Raw genomic sequence first — 25,885 nt, forward strand, 5'->3', positions numbered from 1 at the left:
TCCATAGACATTATATAAATTTACTAATTTATTGTATACCTTGTAATAAGTTCTTTTCTTAGTTCTGCATCATTTCATTTTTATACGGAATTAAACATTCCTAGTCCTAGTTGGTTAAGGACCTACATACTTCAAATTAAAAAACAAAAATAAAAATTCATAACATGTCGCAACTGTAACGTGACGTCACTTGTTTTTTTTAAAGTTGAAATCAGACTTCAATGAAAAGGTTCTATAAAGTTCATTATGTATCATTTGTTTTTTTTAATTTGCCTATACCTACAGATTTCCCACTAACCAAGTAGAATAAGCAGAAGATTTTCTAAGAATCAGTTTGTTGAAGTGAAAGACATAAAGGTTTTGTTTACAAACATCGTTTAACTCCGGCTTACAGTCGTTCTCTCTGGCAAAGCAAATAGCAAACTTATGTATTTATATATATTGTAGATTTATGTATGTTAGTATGTATGCACCTATATTATATCACATGTCATTGTCTTGTGCCGTTTAGAGTACCGTATTACCGTCCGCCTAGAGATGAACTTCTGTATGATAATAAACAAATATTTCAATAATATAAAGAATACTCGTATATTGTGATAATTCTAAAAAATACTATCAACTAATAAGGCATTTGTGTGGTCTGTGCATTAACATAAAGGTGATACGTCTGTTGGCGAATATTGATCATTAGTGTTTTTTTTAACAAACCAAGCAATTTAATGTTTAAAATAAATATAAGATTATATCGTTTTTATATAAATATTTGTATAAAAGTATTTGGAATATTCTAAAATAACCTATTATTATGCGAAACTAAAATAGTACGTATGCAAAAATGTGAATTAATTAATAACATTTATCTACTGTTACAATATATCGGACACTTCCGCATTAAAAAGCCACAGACTATAAAAACTATTGTGCACGACTGACTGACTGACGACTCTATGTTATTTAAATTATATTCTAAGAAATCTTTTTCAATTCTATACTATGATAAGAACTGACATAAACATAAAATTAAATAATACACAAGGCTTAAGATATAACCACTTTATAAATAATAAATTCTAATAATAAATTTTATCTAATATCTATTATAAATGGATATAGTTTGTCATTCACAAAAAATCGTAGGTAGCCAATGTTAAATCATTATCACCAGATTACTGATTACAAAAAAAGATGAATAACAAAAGAAAAATTTGCAAAAAAAACCATAATTTCTAAGCTGTATTTTTAATAAATAAGTAGAAATAAAAAATAAAATTTACTTAACTTTAGTTAATTGTTAATAGCTCTATTACAAAAAAAATTACTTAACACCAAAACGATTGCAGAGTAGGAGAGGGAATCTAGTGTTAATACACTAGATTGTCCCCTCTTCGTCCAATTTTCGAGATTTGCATTTTGAGTCGCGTATTTAATAAAAAATGTAGTTTATAAAATAACTAAATTTCAACTTCAGTGAATTAATAGTTGATCACAATAGATTCAACCATATTTAAGTTGTTGTTTATATAAATAAGTTTTATTAAAAAATAGTAAAATAAATAAATATTATATTATCTTATGTAGTCGTCATCACTTAGAGAATGATTGCAACTGCAATTAAGTATCTAAAGCATGTGAATAGATTAACTTAGAGGTGTTGTAAATTATTTTAAATTATTACGTCTGTATAGACGACGACGTATATATTGGAAAGTCAATAAATATTTTATTACCGTATTTTAATACGTAAATGAGATTAAAATGATTATAGATATTATTTTATAGAAGTATATAAAGATTAAAGAGTATTTGGAAAATATAGCAGCGCGTGTTTTCAACAATAAAAGGTACCAAATAAACATATGCAATCGATGACGTAGATACGATTACTCAGATCACATGGTATTATTATTTATAAGCAAATATATCATTAATATATCTTCTATATATATATAAAATCGAAAGGTCACTCACTCATCACGAAATCTCAGAAACTACAAGTGCTAGGAATCTCAAATTTTGCATAGGAGTTACTTATAGGACGTAGGTGCTCGCTAAGACGGGAATTTGCAATATTCGATTTCTAAGGGGTTGTTTTTGGGGTCGAAAGTTTGTATGAAACTTCGTTACTACAAATGCTAGGAGTCTCAAATTGTGCATAGACGTCACTAGGACGTAGTCATGGAGACAGAAATTAATAATAACAGTTCACGCGGATGAAACCGCGAGCGGGCCGCTAGTAAATAATAAATGTATTGATAATACACAATTGATTGGTTTTATCGTACATAAAATCAATGTATTGAAGTATCCCTTATGTTAGAGATTGTGAAAACTAACTTTAAATTATGTTAGGCAATTACTGCATTAAGCATTCATGATCAATTTGAAATATCAACACTTAAAATAGTATTTCGAAATTTTCCTGGTTTTCTATTCTATCTTTCTTTATGATTTCTTTCTATTAGATTTTATAATTAATGGTGTCAATTTTAAAGTAAATTATAAATATATCGTATTAGAAGCTAAATGTAGAGTCTATTGAAATACTTTTGAACGATCTTAAATTATATATTCTAAGGCGACTTAATTTACTTTACATAAATAGTGTTTATGAAATATTTTTTCTCTTATTCGACGCCTAGTAGCGCGTAAAAATTTCTATACAATAGTTGTACCATTAAATGGACAATGCTTGTTTTGGTTATACTACTGCACTTGCGGCATTTAGAAGTGTTAGATTAACATAACTTATGTATGTGTCATATTTAATAGAATTTAAGTTTATTAAAGGAGAATTTAAATTTTAAAAGAATTTAATCTTGGCAAAGAAACATAGTTTCAACAGCCTTATGTAAAATATACAAACCTGGCCAAAATTATAGAGATCTAATTTGTTTTTTTTTTAATAATTACTCCTTTTAAATAACTTATAAATAGGAATTGTTATTGTAATATCACAGACATTTATATATTAGCAAAAGTTACTCCACATATTATTATTATTTTAGAGTTCTTTGTATTAAATATGTCAATTTTTTCAACTATTGCTTTTGTCTAATTACTTCTAATATACTAGCGAGGTTTACATTTGACAAGGGTGTGTTTAAAACGTACAATAACAAGATAAGACCAATAAGATTATATGGGAATCAAATACTGATTCATATATGAGAATAATTTCAAATTCTATATAACAATTTTAAATAAATTATAATAAGTGAAATTAGAGGTAATAAATTGTTAAATGTTAAGTGGCACGCATAATGGTGCACATACTATATATAATATTATACTTAAAAGTATTTGTTTTAGTCAATTACGACTTTTACCAAGGTGAATGTACTGTTCGTCTCGTCACCTCGTTTTCGAAATGTATGAGTAATAAAGTAGGCTCAGTAATGTTATTAAATTTAAGTATACTGCCATTCGTGTTTTAGTAATTATCAATTATTAAAAAATAATAACGAAATGTGGGTTATCTGTGCCGTTTAATGATTTATTTAAATAATTATTCGTTTCCTCCCTTACTATTTTGTATTGAGAAATGGCCACCCTACAGATACCTGAGTGTGGTTCTTAGAAAACGGGATTGCCTTTTCAATGGCTCTATAGGTGGCCCTTTGAACGCCCTCTTACCCTAAATATACTTGCGATATTGTTGCGATACCAATAACTGGGATAATATTACATGATTTGAATAGGATACAGTTTACTCGGTTTTATTTTATGGATTTATTGTTAAAAAAATATTTACTAGCCGATAAAATAAATATTATTCTGGTGTTGTATCAAATTTTAGCTATTTAATATTCCATATATTTTCTTTTACAACGCAGTTAAAAAACAACTATAATATAATGAAACATATATTGTGGATATTCCAGAGAATGGATTTTTATTTGAACACCGACGTCAACGTTTTGATAAGCAATGTTTGTTTTATGAATCGCAGATAAAGTTTATGTATGTAATGTATGATACCGAGTAACGGCAGCTAAGCAACTTTCACAGCTTCACAAAGTGACATTTAATGTCATAATGGAAGAAAAATACGGGCGACAAGTGAACTAACTTTGTTTATTTGATTTTGTTGTTTATTACTTTGAAATTAATATATAATAAGCAACCGTTCTGTATTACTTATACGATTAAAGCCAACATTACAAGTTAATTCTATATAGTAATAAAATACAAATATAAAGGTACTAGGATCATAATTAGAACTAACTGAATTTAATTTACAAAAGGATATGGTTAATAGTAATTCAACAAAAGGGTTTGTATGTAGTTATGTACACTAATAACGTATTGCGATTGTAATATATAAAACAAAGTGAAACTCTACTGTCTCTGTCATCGCTCGGTGTACGAACGGGATCTATGATGCGGAAATATCTGGATATGACGGATGGTAAATAGATGTGAAAGGATCCACAGAATTGCGTACAGATAAAGGGGGTTGGATATTTGCGTTGCCACGAACAGTGGTTGCGTACAAAGCTCGACACGTTTCATTAAAATGTCGAGCGACTCGCTGCGAGGACTTATGTTTGCGATAAACGTGACCGCCGCTAATGTAACTTTCTGCTCTTTGCCTCGATTGAAACGTTTATTTTAAAGCGTATATTATAGTAAAATTTGTTATTTGGTAGAATATATTACTAAGTGGAATGAAATGTTAAATTATCGAACAGAAATACACGCGCGGCATCATTGTAGAGCGGCAAACGTCATGTAGAGATAGGTTATAAAATCAACTTACCACATAGTGCCGTCCCATATTCCTTCCAATGTGAACGAGTTTTTGCGGTCATTGCGAATTATTTTAAGTACTAACAGACTAAAATGATAAACTGGGTGATTTGGAATGAGATTTTCTTGAGCACTATTTTATATAATAAAAATCTAAATAGAATAATTAAGAACCCATTGTAATGATATAAATAATAACAAGAAATAACAACTAAATATCACAAAAATAATATATTCAATTTATATATAATGGGTTTAAAAAACGTTATAACCGATTTGGCTTCATTTTGGAAGGTTTATGTGTTGTTTGTTTGCTGGTACATGTTGCGAGAAGTAACGCGAGGAGTGTTACCGCGACGGAGGCGAGTGAGCGACTGAACGAAAGAGCGAGCGAGAGCGAGGCGAACGAACTGATCCAATCGCACGGAATAGAATGGAATGAGGCGAATCGGCGCGGGCGCACGCTTTTGCTCCTTGTTTATCGGGTTCGCCGGCGTCGACTAGCTCTTATACTGATAACGGGAAGGTCGCTATCCGCCGGGAGCGCGTCCACGCGGCCACGCGCTCCGTCGCACTGCCGCCCGACTTCTTACGAATATTTGTGGAGACAAGTTATTTTTAATCGATACGCTTCTAAAATAATATTGTACGCTCATTTGACGTGCATTATGAGACAATGCTTTATTGGCACACACTCAGGACTACGACTATCGTGATATCTAATTGGAAATACAGCTCCAATTGTTTTGTTGTATTCAATGAAAATATTATGTACTTATCGTATAACAATAAAATAGCAAGTTAAATTTCGTTGATCTAAAAAATAGAATTTTAATAGTTGTAATTGTATAATAAATTAAAATTTGAATTATAAAAATCACTATTTCTTAAATTAATGATAAAAATAAACTAATTAATAGACAAATAAATAACAAATACTTTGGATAGTCAATTTGATGATTTTAGTTCAACACTGTAGAGCTGCTTGTAGGTTGCGATAAGTCAGCTTAATAATAAGGTAATAGCAGCCAAATGTTGCCTTGATCTTGCATTGAATACTAAATGCTTGGCCGTGTTATTGAATTATGTGATAATCGAGAATACCTTACGTAATTTACTAATTTAGGTTTCCTTTGAGAGCTGTAGAGGCAGAAATCAGTTCCAGTTAAGGCCAATTAGTGTATTAGACAATTTGCAGAAGCGTTGCAGCTTGCAGTATATAATATATACCTCTATTAATTATTATTTATTACTATAGCACCTTATGCATCTTACCTTCGTGGCGTAGTTGGTTCGTATATGACTAAACGCGTTGATAGCGGGTTTAAGTCCCACGCGGGGTTTAATTAAAAATTAGAGACCATAGTTACTCATCACTACGTAGTATGTTTTCCAAATTTATCTTGTTAAATACGGAAGTGGAATGACTATAAAAAACATTTTGCATTTCGTTTGCCGATAATAGAGTTTAAAGAACGGATATGTATTTTCTATTATACTTATAAATCACAATAAATTGTACAATAACTTGCATTTGTGCATCGGGAAAACATTTTTAAAACATTCAAAATATTAATTTTATGTAAATATCTTACAGTATATTATAATAGCATATTGGTACATATTGGCTAAGTGAAATATCGTAAGTTTTTGTCAAACATAAGTCAATATTTGTTCGTAAAAGCTCTCTAAGACACACCCCTAGGTAACTATGACGGCCGTGCCCGCAATATGTTGCGTAAATATTGTTTTGGTCCCTTTTTCCTTAACCTCACAAGTAGTCTTAATTAAAGCATAATTCAGCGATTACGTGGAAAGTTTTTCTAATTTATACAATCGATTCTTTAGATTTTCATTGAAGGCCAATCTTTAGAATAATTGCTCTAAATATGTTCGTTTTTATTATATTACTAACGGCCCCTGCGCGGCTTTGTCCGCTTGAACTGTTCAAATATTTATTTAGGAGGAAAAAATATTTATTATTTTAGTATGTTATCTATACTTTTTAGTACTAAATAAATATTTTTTTGGAAAGTCATTTGATTATGATCTCAAAAATTATCAAATGAATAAGTAGAAAATATTTAATTATTTCACATCTATCTAGATAGGTAGGCTTTAGGTACGCGCGCGCTGCAAACGCTTTTTTCCCGCGTAATTCCTTTTTCGCGAATTAACAGGATAATGGATTTTAGGAATTTTCCTATGTTTGAAAGTTTTCTACCCGAGTGTACAATGCGTAAGATTTTTAATATGTTTTTTTTTCATTTTATATATTAATTAAGTAAGCCCTAATTTAAATATATAAAACTCATTTAACTAGTAACGATGATAGTCTAGGTGTTGGTATTGAATGTTTGTACATGTGTCACCTTCCACGCCGCACTACGGTCTTATTTAACTTGTTTATTTTGTCACTTCTGTCGACATCATTAAACCTAAGTAATGAGGACGTCCTAATGTGTAATTGTTCTTTAGTCGATATTATATATGTAAATATATTTTATAAATTATAAAGATTTTGACGTGTTCATATTAATTTTATAAATAGGATTTTTTACACTATTGTTACAATGAGATTTTGTATAATTATTTGTTAATGTAAAAGGAATTTTAATAATTATAATTTATTAATGTGTTTAATTATATTTTTTGCCACATTTATACAAATGTTTCGTCATCGAAAAACACGTATTTTACTTGTACGTTAACCCGATTAAAATAATAATTTTATTATACATATATTGTATGTGGGGTAAAAAAAAAATCCCCTAATGGACGATTGATATTTACGACGACGATATTTTTTAAAAATATATATATACTTTTTAAAATAGGTTCTAATTAAGTAGATACTATTAATATATAGTACAATTAAGTCTGTTTCAAAATTCGACCATAACATAGCTAAATAAACTTTAAAGCAAAAGATTAATATATGGCTTATCAGAGGTCGGCTCTTACGCGGTTTCTTGAATATACCTCATTATTGATGGTTTATAGACGTTTCGTAATGGTGCCTAAGCGTAACAAATGTTGTGCTACGTATTATTCTTCTTTAAAATTTTCAAAGCCCTGATAGCCCTAAATATTAAGCTTATAATTCTTTTCTTCTTCTATGAAGTAAATTACGAAGTTTATACAAAACATACGGATGTTTAGTTGTTATACGAGTACATTACTTCGAAAATATGTGCCATAGCGGATTTGATCACGACACTATGGCGTGGAGTGGATATTGGAGGAGTCTGAGAGTTCCTGGTAAAATAATGACGTTCGACTTCCCAACAATAATTTTGTTCTTAAATTTCTTCAAGCCTTTCCTTAATTTATTTATCTGTCATGGCGAAGAGGCACAACATCTGATAGTAAAAGTAAAGATTGTGGGTTCGATCTCTGCGGAATTTAGGGAAAATTAATTATATTAATATCCCTGCTCTAAAAGACAAAGATAAAATATTGAAGTTTATACTATTTTGCAAAACATATACAACATATACATAATTATGTACATAAGAATACATTATGGTAGAAAATATAGTGTACAATATGGAAAATATGTCAATATATTTTATTTTATATCCTGTAATAACTAGAGTACAACTGATAAGCAACTGAGGCAAATTATTACAGTTCCATGTTAAATATATTTTATTATATTAAAAAAAAGTCACAGCTGTTATTACCTCGCTAAAGGAAAGTGACAGATCAATAAAGCCAGTTACGACTAAAATGCATCATTATCATAGTTTCAAGCAAGGAAGCTGGAATGTGGACATGTGATCAGGCAGTCGACGCGTGAAACGGCTGCGTGCACACATACGCGACACGGATAGCCACCACTACTACACGAGGTCGAAGTGTGCGTTCATGTGTATACTGTTCTAAATACATCTGTGTGTGTTTTATAGCACACACATAGCCACGCCAACATACATGGACTTATTCTGAAACGATTAAATTTGCTTTCATTATATTGTTGCTAGTTGGATTCTGATGAAAACGTTTAACTTATTGTGCAAATTTTGTCACGTCGTCTTATCATTTGTGGAGATAGAGGTATCATCGCTGATTTTCACTCTCTCAAGACTGACTCATAAAGCTATTACAAACAACAAAATAAATTGATAAGTTTTTAAGATTTTTTTTTTATTTGTTGTATAAGTTTATTTTAGTTGAGACCTATATGTATATCTCTTCTTATATCTTTTGTCCAAAAATACTATAGAAGTCGAATTCTTTTAACCAAAAGACAATTTCTTTTTTCTTTTTTTTCAGCTTCACGTTGTATCCCGCATAAAGACAGGGGGAATCTCGGAACCTAGTGTTAAAATACTCCGTTCCCATTAAGATAGGTACCTACTTCCGTTTTGAATTATGAAGGCATAGGGTTTTGACTATATAATAATCATTAAAAAATAATAAAGTAGGTGAAAAGTACGAAACGAATCATTTAAAGCAAATTAATATTAGATTGTTGGTTATCTGCACAGCTGTTTTTACCGATTTCATAAATAGTGGATATTATACACTATTATTGACTGTAGCACAATAGGCTTTTCACTCGCTTGGTAAATTCATGGAATGCAAAATATCTTATATACCTTCGTCTCATAGAGACAACATCTACCACTATTAGTATGGTACTCGTACAGTAGCTGAACGCACCAACAATAGGTGTGAGTTTGTTTTCGTTAAAATATTCACAATTACTATGTTTATTTCTCAGTACAATTACCATTTCACCTAGTTCAAAACTTCCTTATATTCTTGTAGGAGTAGATTTTACAGCTTAGTATATTTTATCCTTTGATTTTTTTGTTTCCACGCTCTATCCCGTACATTGCAGGGTTGACAGAGGTAACGTTGTGTTAAGATACTCTGTTCCTAATATGACACTTCACTTCTTTTTCTTTTCATTACCTCGAGTGGGCCTCGAACCTGTCGCGTTTTCAATAACACGTCGAACTTGATAATCTTATTGTTGTTCATATCCAAAATGTTATATTTATTGTAAAAATGCATAAAATTAAGTATTTTGATATAAATACCTCATTTTTGTACATTATCAAACATTAACATGTATTTAAAGTAAGTCATTGACATGACATAAATTACACGAGCTTAGACAGCTGTTGAGTCTGAACAAATATATTTAGAAAAAAATATATATTTTAAGAACTTCTGCAAGTGCTACTGAACTTTGATTCAAACCAAGATATGTTTATATTTTGCGTTTAAATTCACAACATTTTACACGTTGCATTTCCAAGTAAAACAAGGTGTGTATCATTCAAGTCTGCGTCATCGTTCGGAAATAAATTTGATAAGGGAACGTTGGAGACGTAAATTAATTGTATTATTTACTTAATGCTTAATAATAAATGAACTGTAGATAGATAGTTATTTGGTAAGTTCAAAATTTTTAATTGATAGTTTGTTATCAGTTGATCTGTGTAAATCGACATTGTTTTTAGTTAAGGTTCTTAGTTAGTACTTCTAAAGGTATTTCAATATTTTTAAAAATTATACTCACTTATCTATTTACCTGCAATTTTGTATTGATATATTTAAAAAATATTATTAAAAAATACATAATTCATTTGAAAACCCAAAATTTACATTAGATTTAAGTTATTCTTAGTTTTTGATTGAGTACTTTGTTAAGGTTAAAGTGTATCAGAGTTCATTGGTTTATTTTTCTTAGCGTACGTAATGGAAAATACTGTTCCTTTGACAGCCCCTGAGTATATTTATATAAATAGTCTTAATGTGGACATAGATTTGAAACCGTAGCGTTGGTGAAGTTAAGTTAGTTAAGTAGCAATAACTATTATACTATTAAAAAATCAGTAAAACAAGCAAACCTGTATCAATTTATTTAAATAAAAAAATGGTAAATATTTTTTGGCATTAACGTTCTGGCACGCTGATTACGTACAAAATATTTTTATAGTTTTTGGCGGCTCTACAGAAGATTGCTCTAAAATTTGAGCGAGCAGAGCCACCGGCCTTACCTAACCTACGTAGGTACTCAGTAGTAAGATAATAGTTTATCGTAGTGGGCGTGACTGTAGCGTCACGGTCATTTCACAATCTACCTCAAGCATCCTACGATGATAATAAAAATCGTAGTATGCATGAGTTTGGAGTGACACCAGCGTGATACGTAGCTGTTGTTATGATTATGTTATTCTTAAAATAAGTGGTATCTGTAAACACGTAAACGAATGAATCTACTACTAATAGTTCTTGTCTTTCCAAAGTGCCTTATTAATTTTATAGCAATGAGTGTTAATTAATTTATATAAAGCACAAGAAATATTATTGTAATATTCATCTCTATAGATTTTGCGTGAAGTTTCCATTGAATGATGCAGATGCGTTAGGTGGGTATATTTCTTAAATTCGACTCTGTGCAAATTTTTCTCATATTATTTACACTTTTCATTTACATATTTTAATATCTTATCTATTTATTATAAATTAACATATTAAAGTGGGGGACGTAGTGTCTTAACGCTAGGTTCCCTCTGCTTACTCTGTTGAATGCGAGATACAGCGTAAAGCTGATTTAATTTTTTTTCATTTAACATTTGACATTAACATGATTAAAAAGTTTATTAGTTTGCAATGAGATAATATGTTTTAAAGGGATATTGGGACCGGAATATTGTTAACATGAACACGATGCTAATAGCAGGTTGTAATTACCGCTTCAGTGTCTTTACCTACCCCACAAGAAACCATTTATACACAAACGAATATTTATTAATATATTTTTATTTAATAGTTAAATTATCTTAAAATAAAACCATCATATAATAAAACATTTTTAATATAGAAATATTAAATATATTTTTAAAATGTATTAACAATATTTCAAAATGGCACATCGCAAGGCACTCGGAATGTTAATACATCACTATTCGAAATGCATTTCTTAGAAAACGTTATTTACTCTTAATAATATTATTTAATACAAATTTTCTAGTTATATTATATCACATTAGGTTTATTTATACTATATCAATAATAACAGTTTCATTTATTAATATAATTCATTTCATATATTTAATTATTATAAATAAGAATTTTATGGTATAAAAAAAAACCATATTTTCAGTGTTTATTATTATAGTATTTGATGTAGCGTAACCATTTCTATTTTTTTATTCTGTTCTTATATAATACATTGAAATTGAATTTCCATATCAATTAAGACACGATTTTCCGTTATTACCTACATATGAATCACTTTTCAGCACTCGCAAATAAATATGCATACATATATTTTAACTACATTTCTATAGATATTCATTACATGTGATGTATTTGTAAGGAAATAAAGTTAAGTACATAGTGTTTGAAAAATAAAAAGATAAAATATCGAGATAGATTTAGACATATCTTGAAATGGCGCCATTTTTATACTGACCTACTATTTGGTGGTCGTTTCGTGATACCGTGTTATAAGTGAGGTATAGTTAAATATTCATTATTTTCTTAATTTTAATCACTTTTAACTGAGGTATTCATTTACAAATAAAGTATCATATAAAAATCGAATCAAATGTATTTTACAATTTTTAAATTTCACCGTTACATAGAAGTGAATTGAAGTCATAAATTATAAGCGAAATAGATTTTCTTATTTTTTTCGGTTCGCAACTACTTATAGCATTTTATTTTAAGAATTATATTGGAACAACAAACGGTTACGAAGAAAAATGATAAAGATCTTATTTATCGAAGTTATAGATATTGAATTGGTCCATACAATCTGACGACTCACTGTCTACTCGGGAATCAATTAGACTTTCTATAATATAGTAGCATATTGTCTAGAATACATATATTAATATACATATTCCTGTTCTACATTATGTGCAGACAAGAGTCCCTTTTTATGACACTTGTATTTAAAGTAGAATATTTTAGACATATTAAAATATATAAATATATTAAGAATATATTAAAAATTAATAAATATGTTAAAAGATAGGTACAATTTCTCTTATAATGCTAAATTTAAGAGTTAATTTTGATTTTAAGTAGTTAACATTGTTACGTTATTAGATCACATTTTGAAATAGGTTTTATTATTATAAATTTCAGTAATATTAAAATTTTAATAAATAGTTAAATTACTATTTTATTTTACCTAGTAATTTAAACATGGTATACTCATTTTATTTAGTTCCTGTAAAAAAACTGTAAAAATAAGTAAGATATTTGACATCGACAACTATAAATCAATATCGGAATGGTTTATGTAAGTATTATTCGAGGGACGGAATTGAATAGTTAAGTACAGTTATATGAATAAATATGATCTATACAGTAATATTTCTTTGATAGTTATCACAAAATTCGGACATTCCCCGCGTGGTCGTCACTTTTCTCATATCGAACTTTTTCATTCGAATATAACTTTTCTTGGATAGCGGCAAACGACTGGCCTTTCGTCTCTGGCAATAAAATTAGTATAAATATAACACCCCCTACAGATAGCAAACCGAAGCACCAAAAAGCGACAAAATTTCCCAAATTATCAGCAATCACTTGATATAACTTCGTGACCGCAAACGTCATTAAAGCTACAAATATTTGGATAACACAAGTCGCTTTAGACTTTATGTTTGTTGGGAAGATTTCTGACGTTATAGCGAATGGCACAGTGGCTAAACCTATTGTGTATGAAAATATAAAAATAGGTATTACTACTATAGGAATAAAATTAAGAGCGACAATAAATTCACTGTTCTCATGTTTCATAAAGAAATATGCACCAATAATTATATTAGCGAGTCCAACACCACATGATGACACTAACAATAGAGGTTTTCTTCCTAATCTATCAACTAGTTGTGAAGACACAGCTGACGTCAGCAGCTGGACCGTTCCAAATAAGATACAAGCTTCCTTGGCGTCCAGGCCTCCTTCAGCTGCACCAAATATTTGTTGAGCATAGGATATAATAGCGGTGCTGCCACAGAACTGCTGTGTAAAATATATACCAAGTAAAATGATGAGGCCTCGTCTGTTTCCTCCCACAGTAAATAAATCCTTCCATCTGCTTTTGTCCTTCATATTTTCATTGACTAGATGGGACATACTTTCTAATTCTTCACTAATATAATACTTTCCACGTAGACTTTTTAATGATTTTTCTGCTTTATTTGTGTCTCCTGACTTAATATAATAATATGGAGATTCTGGTACTGCACTGAATGTTACTACGAATAGGATTGGTATAGCTATGTTAAAACTTGCCAACCCCATCATGGATACGTAAGGTCCTATACAGTATTGCGACAGGATACCAAACTGAAAAATAAATAAAAATGCATTTATTTTATAAAACGCATTAATTATAAGACTTTATTTAATATTTCTATGGAACGGCGGGCAAGATAGGTAGATAAATTAATAATGTATCACTTCGTTTCCACTTTTAACTCATTCAAAGTGTGGAGACTGGAGAAATCATTTTCATTTCTTTGCTCTACTAGCAAGGTAAAAGCGCGGCATTGAATTTCGCCAACCAACACACAATACCTCGAAAATACGGCAGAAATTGATAGAGTGTCTAAACACTAGGATCTCTCTGCCTACCATGCTAAGTGCGGGATACAGCGTGAAGCTGAAAAAAACAACTATAAAATTTAATATGCCAAAGTAGATCCGTAGGCAATATTATCCTTATATAAGGATAAAGATAATATATTTCAATTAGCGACATTGAATATGCACCCATATAATGAAATTCAAGTGGTTTTATTAAGAATTCGATTAAACAATCACCTTAGACATAACAGTGATAAGAGTTGTCATAGCACCGCGCACTTCATTTGAGGCTATTTCTCCCAAGTACATAGGGGCAGCCGTGTATGCTATTCCATATCCCAGGCCCGAAATGAGACGAGCCGCGTATATTATAGGAACATTGTTAGCCAGCATCACGAGGATCCAACCGATGATGTAAGGAATAGCAGCGAGAAGTAAAGTTTTCTTCGTTCCTATTCTGTCTGCGAGGTATGACGCTGGGATGGGACTGACAGCTGAAAATTTTTATTTGAATTGCTTTAGTAATGTTTTACATAAATTTTTGTATTAAAGGGTTCTCATTAAAGATATATCAATAGTTGAGAGTTTGAGTATTAAAAATTAACTTTCATTTATAATTTTGTAATTTAGAATAAAAAGGAATCAATAAAAAAAATGTACTTGTATTATTAAACATAAATAATAAAATCTGTTTATTGTAATATAACTAGATTACGTAAACATAATATCGAAACGCTATATATATATTATTTACCTCGTATATAAAACTATTTCCAAGAATATTTCATGTTTTTGTATAAAATAATCATTGAGTCGAGGCACAGCGAAACAGCGTATGACTAAAGACGCGATGGCTGCGGGTACGACTCCCACTCGAAAAAGAAAAGTTAATTGAATTTCCTAGCTCTGGTAAAGAGACAAAGCGCGGCGTTGAATTCCGCAATATTTCGAAAATTGGGCGCAACGTGGGTTACAGATTGTCTTAACGCTAAGTTCCCTTTGCTTACCCTGCTATATGCAGGATCCAGCGTGAAACAATAAAAGTAAAAACTACCTGAAAACAGGATCATAAGCGAAGCGATCCATGAGCTCTGATCCGCCGATGTTTGTATAGGAGAGTCCTCGGCCAAGAGTATCGGGAGAGTGGGAGACGTCCACCCCACCGTCGTGCCCGCCGCCGCCGTAATTAAAGTCGCTGGAAAACGCAAACAGAACTCTTATTTACTTACAAATTTGCGGACATGTTGCCTTTGGCCGTTCATATAATTGAACAGTGTCAAAGTTTGGAAAAGGCAATGAAAATATGAAACATTCATAATATCACATGCAGCAAACTCGAACCGACTCAGTTATTTCTTTGAAGTATTGTGGTCCAATTAATTAATATTTTTATAATTATTGCATCATAACATTTTTATACAGATAACAAATAGGTATGTACATAATTTAATAACATGTGTGCATTTAAAAATAAATTAATGTCTTGGTATTCGTTGATCAATAATAAAATAAGTAATTTAGACATTTAAGATAAATAAACTTGTTTTAAAAATGCTAGATGCATAAAATTGATTCTAAGCTTTAGTCTCATTTGGAATGTAAATTAAAAAGAAAAAACCGGTCAAGTACGAGTAGGACTTGCCTAGCTGAGGATTTCATACCATTTTCAGGATTGTAGGTCAACGGGAAGTACAACTTATAATATTTTTACTATTTGAGTTACGGAACTCTATATAACAAGGTCCTGTTAAAAAAGAACTTATCGAGTAGGTCCTTTTTCTTGCAAATAACATATGAATAAATTTTATTAAAAGAAGCTTTGGTAAATATTTAGATAAAGAAAGGGTTTTTCACATCGTACTAAGTACAAAAAAATACTATAAAACTTCTACCATATCGTCTGAACCATTCAATTGACTCTGTTAATCAAGTCGTAATCAGTGGGTTTAATTAAATTAAAAACTTCTTTAATTAGCTAAACGTACTAGATTAACGAGCCATGTACAATTAATTTTACAAACATGACTTGTAAGAGTAGGTATATGTGCAGTTGTGACGTTTTCTATTTTATTCGCAGTTGGTGGATATTTTCCAAGGCTTCCTTATCATTATTGTAATTGATACTAGGAATATTATTTCTGCCTACGTCTTATATTTGAACGTCTAATAAGATTTACTATAGAAAAAATCTGTGGCTATGTGAAATGTTTATTAATTTTTATTTGTTAAAAAATTGTTTGACGGCCTCTAAATATAATTTATACTATATTAACTTTTAAATATTACTTTAATTTTTTTAGTATGAAATGTAGAGAAATATTAAGTACAACACGAGTTTAAGCAAACTGTTAAACTCGGACTATAGATAATAAATTTGTCATAACTCAAGTTCTAAAAGGTCTTTGACCTTTATCGACACGTGTATTTTCTACTTTAGCTGATATTTGGAAAATATGTGTAATTTGATAAAAAAAATTCTATTATCACACTATCAAACATCATTTCGTATTCAGTATGTCTAATCCTTAGGAAAATTATCACATTTGTTATAAAGTTACTATTAAATGGTATCTCCCTCAGATATCATGTGTATATTTTATAGTGAGATATAATATAATGTAATAAATTATGTATACCTATCTAAGCTGATATATAGATATTTAAGTAATTTTCGTATTTAAAATAGATTCTTTCTATATTTATTTATACTTTGTGCCTTCACTGGACCATTCATCCATCCATCAGCCTTTCAACGTCCACTGCTGGACATAGGCCTCCTCTAATTCTCGCCAGTCCGTCCGGTCCTGCGCCCTTTGAATCCAGCGGATTCGCGCTGTCTTCTTAAGGTCGTCGGTCTACCTGGACCACGTATGTATAAATATTCTCATAATAAATAGATTGTATTTTCAACAATATAAGATAATTGATAATATAATTGCAAGATCATATAGTGATTGTTGCAATTGCATTCGGTCATCGATTTAAAAAAAATGTCACATTTCGATCGTAAAAAATCCGTAGACATAAGTCGGTCAAATCTCAAGGTTATATCTATATATGGAGATATATGTATCTATATTATGACTCGGCACGTTTTAAGATAACACAATCGCTAGGAGTCTGATTGCGACATACCAAGAAACAGTTAAAAAGATGGACACAATTAGACCAAGGTAAATTTTGTTGTATTTCTAGGGCACATTTTTTTTTTAAATTTTCGAGTGTTATTTTATTATTATTGAAATAACTATTGAAAATTTTAAATTGCAGAATAAAGGGGATTATTGCCAAAAATGGATATATTTCAATAGACGGTGCTACAAATATCTTGTTACATTTAAATGTTTATATAGAACTTTAATATATATTTAAAAATTTAATAGTTTTCCCTGTACTTTATGGACATGATACTAAAAGGGCAATTAAAATAATTGTTTCACAGTGTTTTTTACCTCTTTACGTTGATAAGTTTCCTTCTTTGCTTCTAATGGTAATGACACATCTAAAGCCACTGAATAGGTAGTGTTATTGTTTTTTTTATCTATAATTGCGTGATAGTGATGGCTTTTTAATTTCTGTATATTATGTATAATATAGTAAATTGTTGTACGAAATCGTAGAAAGAATCTTGTGACATTTTTTAAATTTTTATATTAAAAATGAGTCGCGACTTAGGGTTTCCCATTAAGTTAAATCTGACGTCAAAAATACGTCCACATTTCCAAACATATTTTCTCTATTCAGAAATTCATAAACCTATGATAATTTTATTAGCACAACCAAAAGTAACATTAGAACTTGAATGATGGTGGTAATAGAAACAGCTAACGGTAAGTCCTAGACTTACTATTTTTATTGTGGACACCATGAGTCATGCTCAGTCATGGACGAAATGGCCTAGTTATGATCAATGGCATGGCTAAGGCCATGACGGGCCTGAGGCGATGCTGGTGCAATCAATTATTTACTGTATTAATTGCTCGATATATCCATGTGTAACAAGCACCTAGCTGTGCTAGATATACATGTACTGTATGTACTACTTATAAACTTGAACCAATTTCTTTTCTTAATTTAATTGTGTATATGAAAACATATAATCTTTTTTAGATTTAAAGCACAGGATTGTTTGTTTTTATATATAAACATATACCTAATCTAGCTATTTAAATAATTATTTATTACTTTTTAGAAAAAGCGACATGTTCAGTTTAATTGATTCTTTCTCAAGTCGATCAAAAGAAGAAATATATAATACAAATAGTTCAGAAATGTGAATCGAATTCATAACCGTCGCTGTCGTTTCAACTTTCCAATACCTTCCTATCTCGCCACAAGAGTGGCGATTTTTGTCTACTATTTTTAATATTAACTTCCAGGTAAAATTAAATTTTGTAAAAATTATAAATTTAGTGCTGGTTTCTGAAATGTAAAACAAGTTATTTTTAATGAAGGTAAAATTAGGTTGAATTTAATTCACGGTATGATGAATCCTCTATTGCTTTGAGAAGACTGATGACTGTGATTGTAAGACCTTTTGCTAAAAATTCTCGAAAATGTTTCAGTTTCGAAAAAAATGAAAAAGATATTAGTTAAGATTACACAGATAGAACAGATAACAGATAGAATATAATAACATCTAAGCTGTTTATTCTATCTCTTTAATCTGATTTATGGTTTATAAAAAAAAGAGATAAAAAAACAGTTGACATGTTAAAATAAACTGTAAATACGTTATACTGTTCGTTAATTAAGGGAATATCTTTACTATATATTAATTATTCGGCTTAAAACAGTGTCGATTCTTGTTTTTTTTTTAACATTTTTACCAAAACAGCTTTTTCTAACTAAGTTTATCTTTATCATCAGCTCAATACAATTATCGGGCTATGTTATCGTCGGTCTACGTAAATTTCAAAATAATAGGAAGTTAGATGTTTCATAACAGTTTTTTTAGGACAGGAAAAGCGAAAATTATACTTAAAACAATTTAAGTTAATAAGAGACAGCGGCGTGTTTTTTATTCATCAGCAAAATTATTCTGGGCGTGTTGTGACCTCGAACTTTGGGCGTTTTCGTATTACAATGACAAGTTATTTTTAAGAATTATTTATTGCATATTATATTTACCTGAATGCTTTGTGTGAAAAATATTTAAACAGTTATCATTCTAAATATGAAGCCATTTTATTATTCTGAATCCTTAAAAAATTATGTCGATCCAAAATAATGGCAGTGAAAAATAAGAGGTATTAATAAGATACTATACTTCTGTTTATATCTGTCAAAGATATGTATATTATTTTATTAAAAAAGCTAACTTACTACTGGATAAGTGCTGTAATAAATAATGTTTTTATAATCGTTATACTAAAAATCTTTAATCACAAACATACAACAATATGTTTTTAGTTGATTCTTTCTCAAGTCGATCAAAAGAAAAAACAAAAATATATAATATAAATAGTTCAGAAATGTACCTAATACTATCTAATGTATGATGTAGTTCACCTTTGTATGTAAACATATTATACTGATATTTGTAATGTAGTTCCTCTTTATTGTTTGTACTTTTTCATATATAAATTGTGTATGCGATAAAGAATTTTATCTATCTATAGTAAACAAAATTAATTTTAATATGAGCTGCAAAAAACTTAAGAAATTGTAACATCAAATGCCAAGTTCATTAATTAATTGGACGACATAAGTTTTATACATCATCGCGGAACCTTTGGTTTTGAGATACGATTTTTGATACGACGTTTTTTATGAACTAAAATTATTATAATATCCTTTCACATATAAACACTTTTATTCATATGGTGTTTTGAATAACTATAAAATTACTTAATTGCTATACATAATATATGTAGGTAGGTGTGAATTAAGAAATCAACATTTGTACGATATACACTTAAAAAGAAAACTCGGAACTAATGTACACTTATTGAAAAAATACCTATAGCTAACTAAAATAAAAAAAAACATAATATATTTAATTTTACATAAGTACTAGTTTTTAATCATATAATAATATGTTATCAGTAGCGTAATTTAAATAAGCAGTTTAACGAACATCGTTTAGTATCAATTAAGGAGTTGTTTATCTAAAGCGCAAATTGCATATATTGGCATTAAATGAAACCAGTTATAAGTATTTGTTACAGAGATAGTCGAGGCATGCTTAAAAAAAAACCTACATATACTATCGTTGCCTTAAACTGTAGGAGACTAGGAGTCATTGCTCCAAGCGTGGTTTAAAATTTTCAATTTGTTGATTATTTTTTTAAGATCGATATGCGAAGTTATAGGATTTTTTCAATAGGTACGATTTTTTCCATCAGCCTTTTAAGGTCCACTGCTGGACATAGGCCTCCCCCAATGCTCGCCACTCCGTCCGGTCCTTTGAATCCAGTGGGTTCCCGCTGTCTTTTAGATACGAATACAATTGAAGAAATTCTTAAGTTTTTCTTCTTGTTGAGGCCAGTCATGGTGGCAAGGCACCTGCGTGTGGCTGTGAATGCCATAGGTTATGGATCCGATTTCCACTCGAGGAAATTGTGTGTTGAGTGAGGAAATGAAAATGAGGAGGTCGAGGAAATGAAAACTTTAAATATTCTCATTTTTTGCTCTGGTGGAAAATGGGGAACGCAGTGTCCTAACACTATGTTCCTTCTGCATGCCTACTGTGTGCGGGGTACGGCGTGAATATAAAAAAAAACTAATCACACATTTGTTTTTTTAAATAAATTTTGCTACATTAAAATGTTGATAATTACAATTTTACAGTAAAAAAAATATTATAAAAGTTACACTATAAAAATTCCTAGAAATTTATACATTTTATTGTCATTGTAATATTTTAAATATTTAGAATATAATACAGGTAAATTTACAATATACAATAAATACATCTAGATACCACGACTTCCTCAATGTTCTATTAAATTCTGTTTACCTACGTTACAGAGCGCCATAGTAAATATCTGGTTGTCAGTTCGCGAGTGACGTCTTTGTTATGTACGAGTATTGTTTATCCGTATGTGTCTGAACTCTGAATACATTTGTAACGTAGCTAACGATTTCCGTTTTTACTTGCTAACGAATGGCTGACATTTTATTTTGGATTTGTGGATTATATTTTTTTTTAATTAAATTTTTGTGATCAATGTAAGACGAAAGTGGAGAACGGAGTGTCTTGACATTAAGATTTATCTGACTTACGATGTGGGAGAACGTGAAGCTAAAAAAATTGATTATATGTTTTTCATTTTCATGTATTTTATATCTATATAAAATAATTATTGCTAGTAATTATTTCAATTTCGTAGTTAGGTAAAAATAACAACAATCATAAATTCTAATGTAAATTTACTGTACAACACAGTATACCACAAACTCCGAGGAATTTTAATAACCTTATAATATATTCTTTTCAAATGAACATCACTAACTATTTAATAAAAACTCAATTGGGATTATTTTACTTTGGATCATGATATATTTTTCATTTATTCATTTCTTAATAATAATGCTTTAAATAACAATATTTTTTTATTAGTGGCTTAAATAAATATGATGGCTTTTGCGTTTTTAACAACGTTATTCTGTGGCTTTTTATTAAACTAAAATAATAAAAGCTAAAATATAAATACGAATATGTAACATAAGTGTAAAAATTATATTTGTTTTGTTCGATATGACATTGAACATTGTAAAACAAAACAGAAATCGTGTTTGAATCAATCTCTGTGTTCATTTAAGAAAAAGTTATACTAAACCTATATAAAAAATAAAATAAACTAAATAATTTAATTACATTTCACTTTCTCAATTAAAATATGGAACAGCTCCGGCCTCTAATCAAATGAACGCCACGTTGTTGATAGACGGTACGGTATACGCTAATAAAAAATCGCTTAGATCCAATGAAACGTCTAGTTTTTTCTGGTATATTGCGAGAAACAAAAGACAATCGTCGTTAAAATTACTAAGCTACAAATTAAGAAAGAAAGGGTAAATGAAAGTATTTTTCCTGTTCTTTCACAGGATTTGCTTGATTAAATATACTAAATTTATTTGTTGCTTACTTTTGAATTTGCAAAAGGTCTGTAACAGATATTCTAAATATAAAAAGTAAATGACGAGACAGTAACTTTAGTTTTATAAATATATCTTTAGTACCTTATATAATTTTAAGCGGCGTCGACAATAAAATTACCACATGAAAATTATTTTATGTGTACCGGTCGACAAATGTTGATAATATTTAGACAGAGAAATCTATTATTTTTCAAGGACATTTCTTCGAGTAGGATTTGAATCCACGAGCGTGGCATGATAGGTACACGATAACGATACGTGAACGTTGTAAAATGTTTCTTCCGATTTATTTATTTTTTAGCTTCAATCTTTACATATAGCTGGAAAAAAACGTAGTGTTAAGACCCTTCGTTCCCCACTTTCCCCCCAACTTACCAGACATTGTATGTTGAATAGTGGATCTCAACCTTTACTGGACCTACTTTACCAGAGCGAAAATATTTTAAGCATTCGTTTTTAATATATTTAAACAGTCAGACGCTATTCCACTGAGCCATGACGGCCTCAATTGTTTATTAAATTTGATATTATACATATCTTATCTTATCTGCCCTACTATTTTCTTTGTAGTATTTTTTAATTGAATCAGGTATGTAGGTCTAAGTTAGAACCCTAAGCCTTTTTCTATAGATGGTCTCATAATCAATATTGCATAATATTTTTGATATATAAAAGTATTTAGCCAACCGCCATTGTGATAAACCTTAGTTAATTGATATTATTGTCATATTAAAATTTCATATCTCCATTGCAAATCTGTAGTAATAATCGTCATATTTCGTAATATCATTGTGTAATCGGTGATTTACACATTTTTATGTAATTACTAAGTAGTATTTTAATATCGTAACAAAGAATTCAATTAGATTTTTTTATCGGTCTCTGAACTAACTTTATTAAATGAAACTAAGCTTTTTAATATTAACAAACAACTGGCTTTTATATGTAACTCATGAAATTAGTTCGATTTAATTTATTATTACATATGTATCTTTTATGCTATATAATTTTAAATATTAAATGAAATTAAACCATTTTTGCTTAACTTGCTAGAAAACTAACAAATATTTTTAAGGAAAACAATTGATATTTTGAATAATGAAAATAAAAAAAAAATATTAATGTTGATTGATATCAGTTGTTTGTAATATAATGTTCCTCATTAGACTAAGTAGCTTTAGTTTAAATCCACAGAAGTATTGTTTTAAGCTAGTAAAAAACGATAAAGTTTTTATAACAACTGCACAATAGTATGCACTTTTGTTAGATATCCCATACAACGTGCCCTAGTTTCGATTTAATATCAAAACAATCTGTTGAACTGAACGTTATTTTTGCAATATTTCCTGCCGATTTTAGATAAAACATTGCGTATGAGACAAGTCGTAATAAACGGTAAATAGTTTATTACCTGGCAACCATGTCTACTAATTTTAATTCTAATGTTTTCTTTTCATATTATATTTTTTAATGATGACATTTTTTAAATATAAAAATATAATATACATATATAACAATTGGTTCATGCACGAATGATTTTGTTAAATTGCTACTTCATATATGCAACGTACTTTTGAAATATTAATTTTTGGGCATTGTTACAGAATATACATATTGCTATATCGGTATAGCAATGAAGAGAAAAATAATATTAAATTGAGGCCAGTCGTGGCTCAGGGGCACAAAATGTGACTAAGCGCGACAGGTCGTGGATTCGATTCCTACTCGGGAAATGACGCTAAAGAAATAATATTAAAGGTATTCTGTTTATGTTTTCTAAATTGTTAACAATTAAAATATATCTAATGAAAAATCCATTATTATTATTCTAATATTTATTATTTATATCCATATATGTCATTAATTTGCAAATAGGTACTAATTATGGTTACTTATACTTATAATAAGTCTTAAGGAAAAGTATATAAATAAAAGTAAATCTACATATTTTATTTTATATCTTAATATTGATGTGGACGTCTTTACAAGAGACGGTCAAGGCAAAGTACTTGGCCATGTAGTGAAGGTACTTCGAACTCGTTTGCGTATTTATCAATTTGTGTAATTAGATTAAAAGCGTCTTTTCCTTTTATGTTTAATATGCTGTATAATTTAACTTACATATTAATCTAAAAGTTAAGATATCATTCATTTCTAAAACATAATTAATTTTCACAATATTACGAAACATGTCGAAAATTAGTGCTATCGTTCGTACGAGACGGTCAAGGCTAGGGCCTAAGAGTGCGATCTTGCATTTCATTTTGTAAATAATATAAATCATTATAATATCTATTGATTTAGGTTTTATATAATGTATTTTATATGGTAATACAACAGTCTATTTGGTAATACAACAGAGTGTGCGTGGGATTCAATTTCATTGACCCTTTGATTTAAAAAAAAACAATATAAAAAAATTACATGTAACCGCATACGGAAATTTTAATTTTATTTAATGTTTAGCAATTATATTTAAAATATTTAATGAGTAAAATAATAGTATTTTGAGCTGGTTGGCTGGCTGATTTTTATGAAAATGTTTTCAAAATTCACTAAACATTATACATTACACTATATATTTAAAACAATACTATATATTTAAAATAAGTTAATTTACTTAATTGGAAATTTAAAAATACAGATAAATATATATCAAAATATTCACTATAAAAAAATAAAAATGAAATAAATGTCATATTTTTGAATAAAGAATGAAGAAAGGCCTTGCGCGATCGGACCTTGATTATTTCGCAACTGATTTTAATAAAAAATAAATATTTTACCATTATATATAAATACCATATTAAACGATTCCCGCGCACAAACCCAAACCTAGTTCAGTGTTGCCCGCGCACACACAAAAAAATCACACATTACAAAGAAATAAATAAATAAAAGCACACTAACCACTGATAGCGGCCACATATTCCCTCCACTTGCGGCTGGTACTCATTGTTTGTTTTTTCACTGTCGTTTAAAATAAACATTTATATTTTATATACCGGCGGCTCAGGTCATGTGGGCGATGCGATGTTTGGACGCGGTCTAATATTAGACGGCCACGTGCTTCCCGCGTTTCGACGTGAGCGTGAATGGTAGGGGCCTTGCTGGCTGTGTGTTGGTTCCCGTTTTGTTGACAGTTTCAGCTGTCAAGCGCGAGTGCGGCGCCGGCGGCGGGTGTTGCCCGCTTAGCTCCGATAAAGCGCACTGGGCGATACTTTATCATTCACCGCGTAGACGCCGACTGATAACGTCATTGCGACTCGTTTCACGTTCGCGTGTAAGCGAATAAAGGAATTAAATTCTTGCCTTATGATTCGTCTTTGTGTTTAATCAGCTGTCACTTGTCTTGTCTTTAATTAATGATAGTTTTGTAATTTTAGGTTATTTATATTTTTCGATTTCCTAATTAATTCATTTATATTAGATTTCTGTGGAAATGTCTGCGGCGATT

The 25,885-nt window shown here is 29.8% G+C and overlaps 2 protein-coding genes across 2 annotated transcripts in view; both read right to left on the bottom strand.

Annotated features, from left to right (window-relative positions):
- LOC146535798 (facilitated trehalose transporter Tret1-like) overlaps window positions 1-5,326 on the bottom strand; it is a 13,568-nt gene extending 8,242 nt beyond the window's left edge. The window contains exon 1 of the mRNA XM_085190945.1: window positions 4,763-5,326. Within this exon, the coding sequence (XP_085047071.1) occupies window positions 4,763-4,814 (52 nt within the window). The 5' untranslated portion in view covers window positions 4,815-5,326. The remainder of the gene's footprint in view (window positions 1-4,762) is intronic.
- A 6,248-nt stretch (window positions 5,327-11,574) lies between these two features.
- On the bottom strand, window positions 11,575-25,666 carry LOC146535799 (facilitated trehalose transporter Tret1-like). The gene is made up of 4 exons (XM_085191738.1): window positions 25,339-25,666; window positions 15,377-15,517; window positions 14,560-14,816; window positions 11,575-14,082 (listed from the first exon to the last, which is right to left on the bottom strand). Exons 1-4 carry the CDS (start codon window positions 25,382-25,384, stop codon window positions 13,117-13,119), a joined length of 1,410 nt encoding a protein of 469 aa, XP_085047864.1. The 5' UTR covers window positions 25,385-25,666; the 3' UTR covers window positions 11,575-13,116.
- Between the last annotated feature and the right edge of the window lie 219 nt (window positions 25,667-25,885).

Source organism: Heliconius melpomene, chromosome 10 (assembly GCF_056956725.1).
Source record: "Heliconius melpomene rosina isolate 202511_hmr_F chromosome 10, ASM5695672v1, whole genome shotgun sequence".
NCBI lineage: Eukaryota > Metazoa > Arthropoda > Insecta > Lepidoptera > Nymphalidae > Heliconius > Heliconius melpomene.

Coding starts and splice junctions, on each gene's coding strand:
- LOC146535799 (XM_085191738.1), bottom strand. CDS start 25,384: ATGAGTACCAGCCGCAAGTGGAGGGAATATGTGGCCGCTATCAGTG. Junction 14,817..15,376: donor GCTTATGATCCTGTTTTCAG/GTAGTTTTTACT, acceptor AAAAATTTTCAG/CTGTCAGTCCCATCCCAGCG. Junction 14,083..14,559: donor TTATCACTGTTATGTCTAAG/GTGATTGTTTAA, acceptor TTTATTTTTCAG/TTTGGTATCCTGTCGCAATA.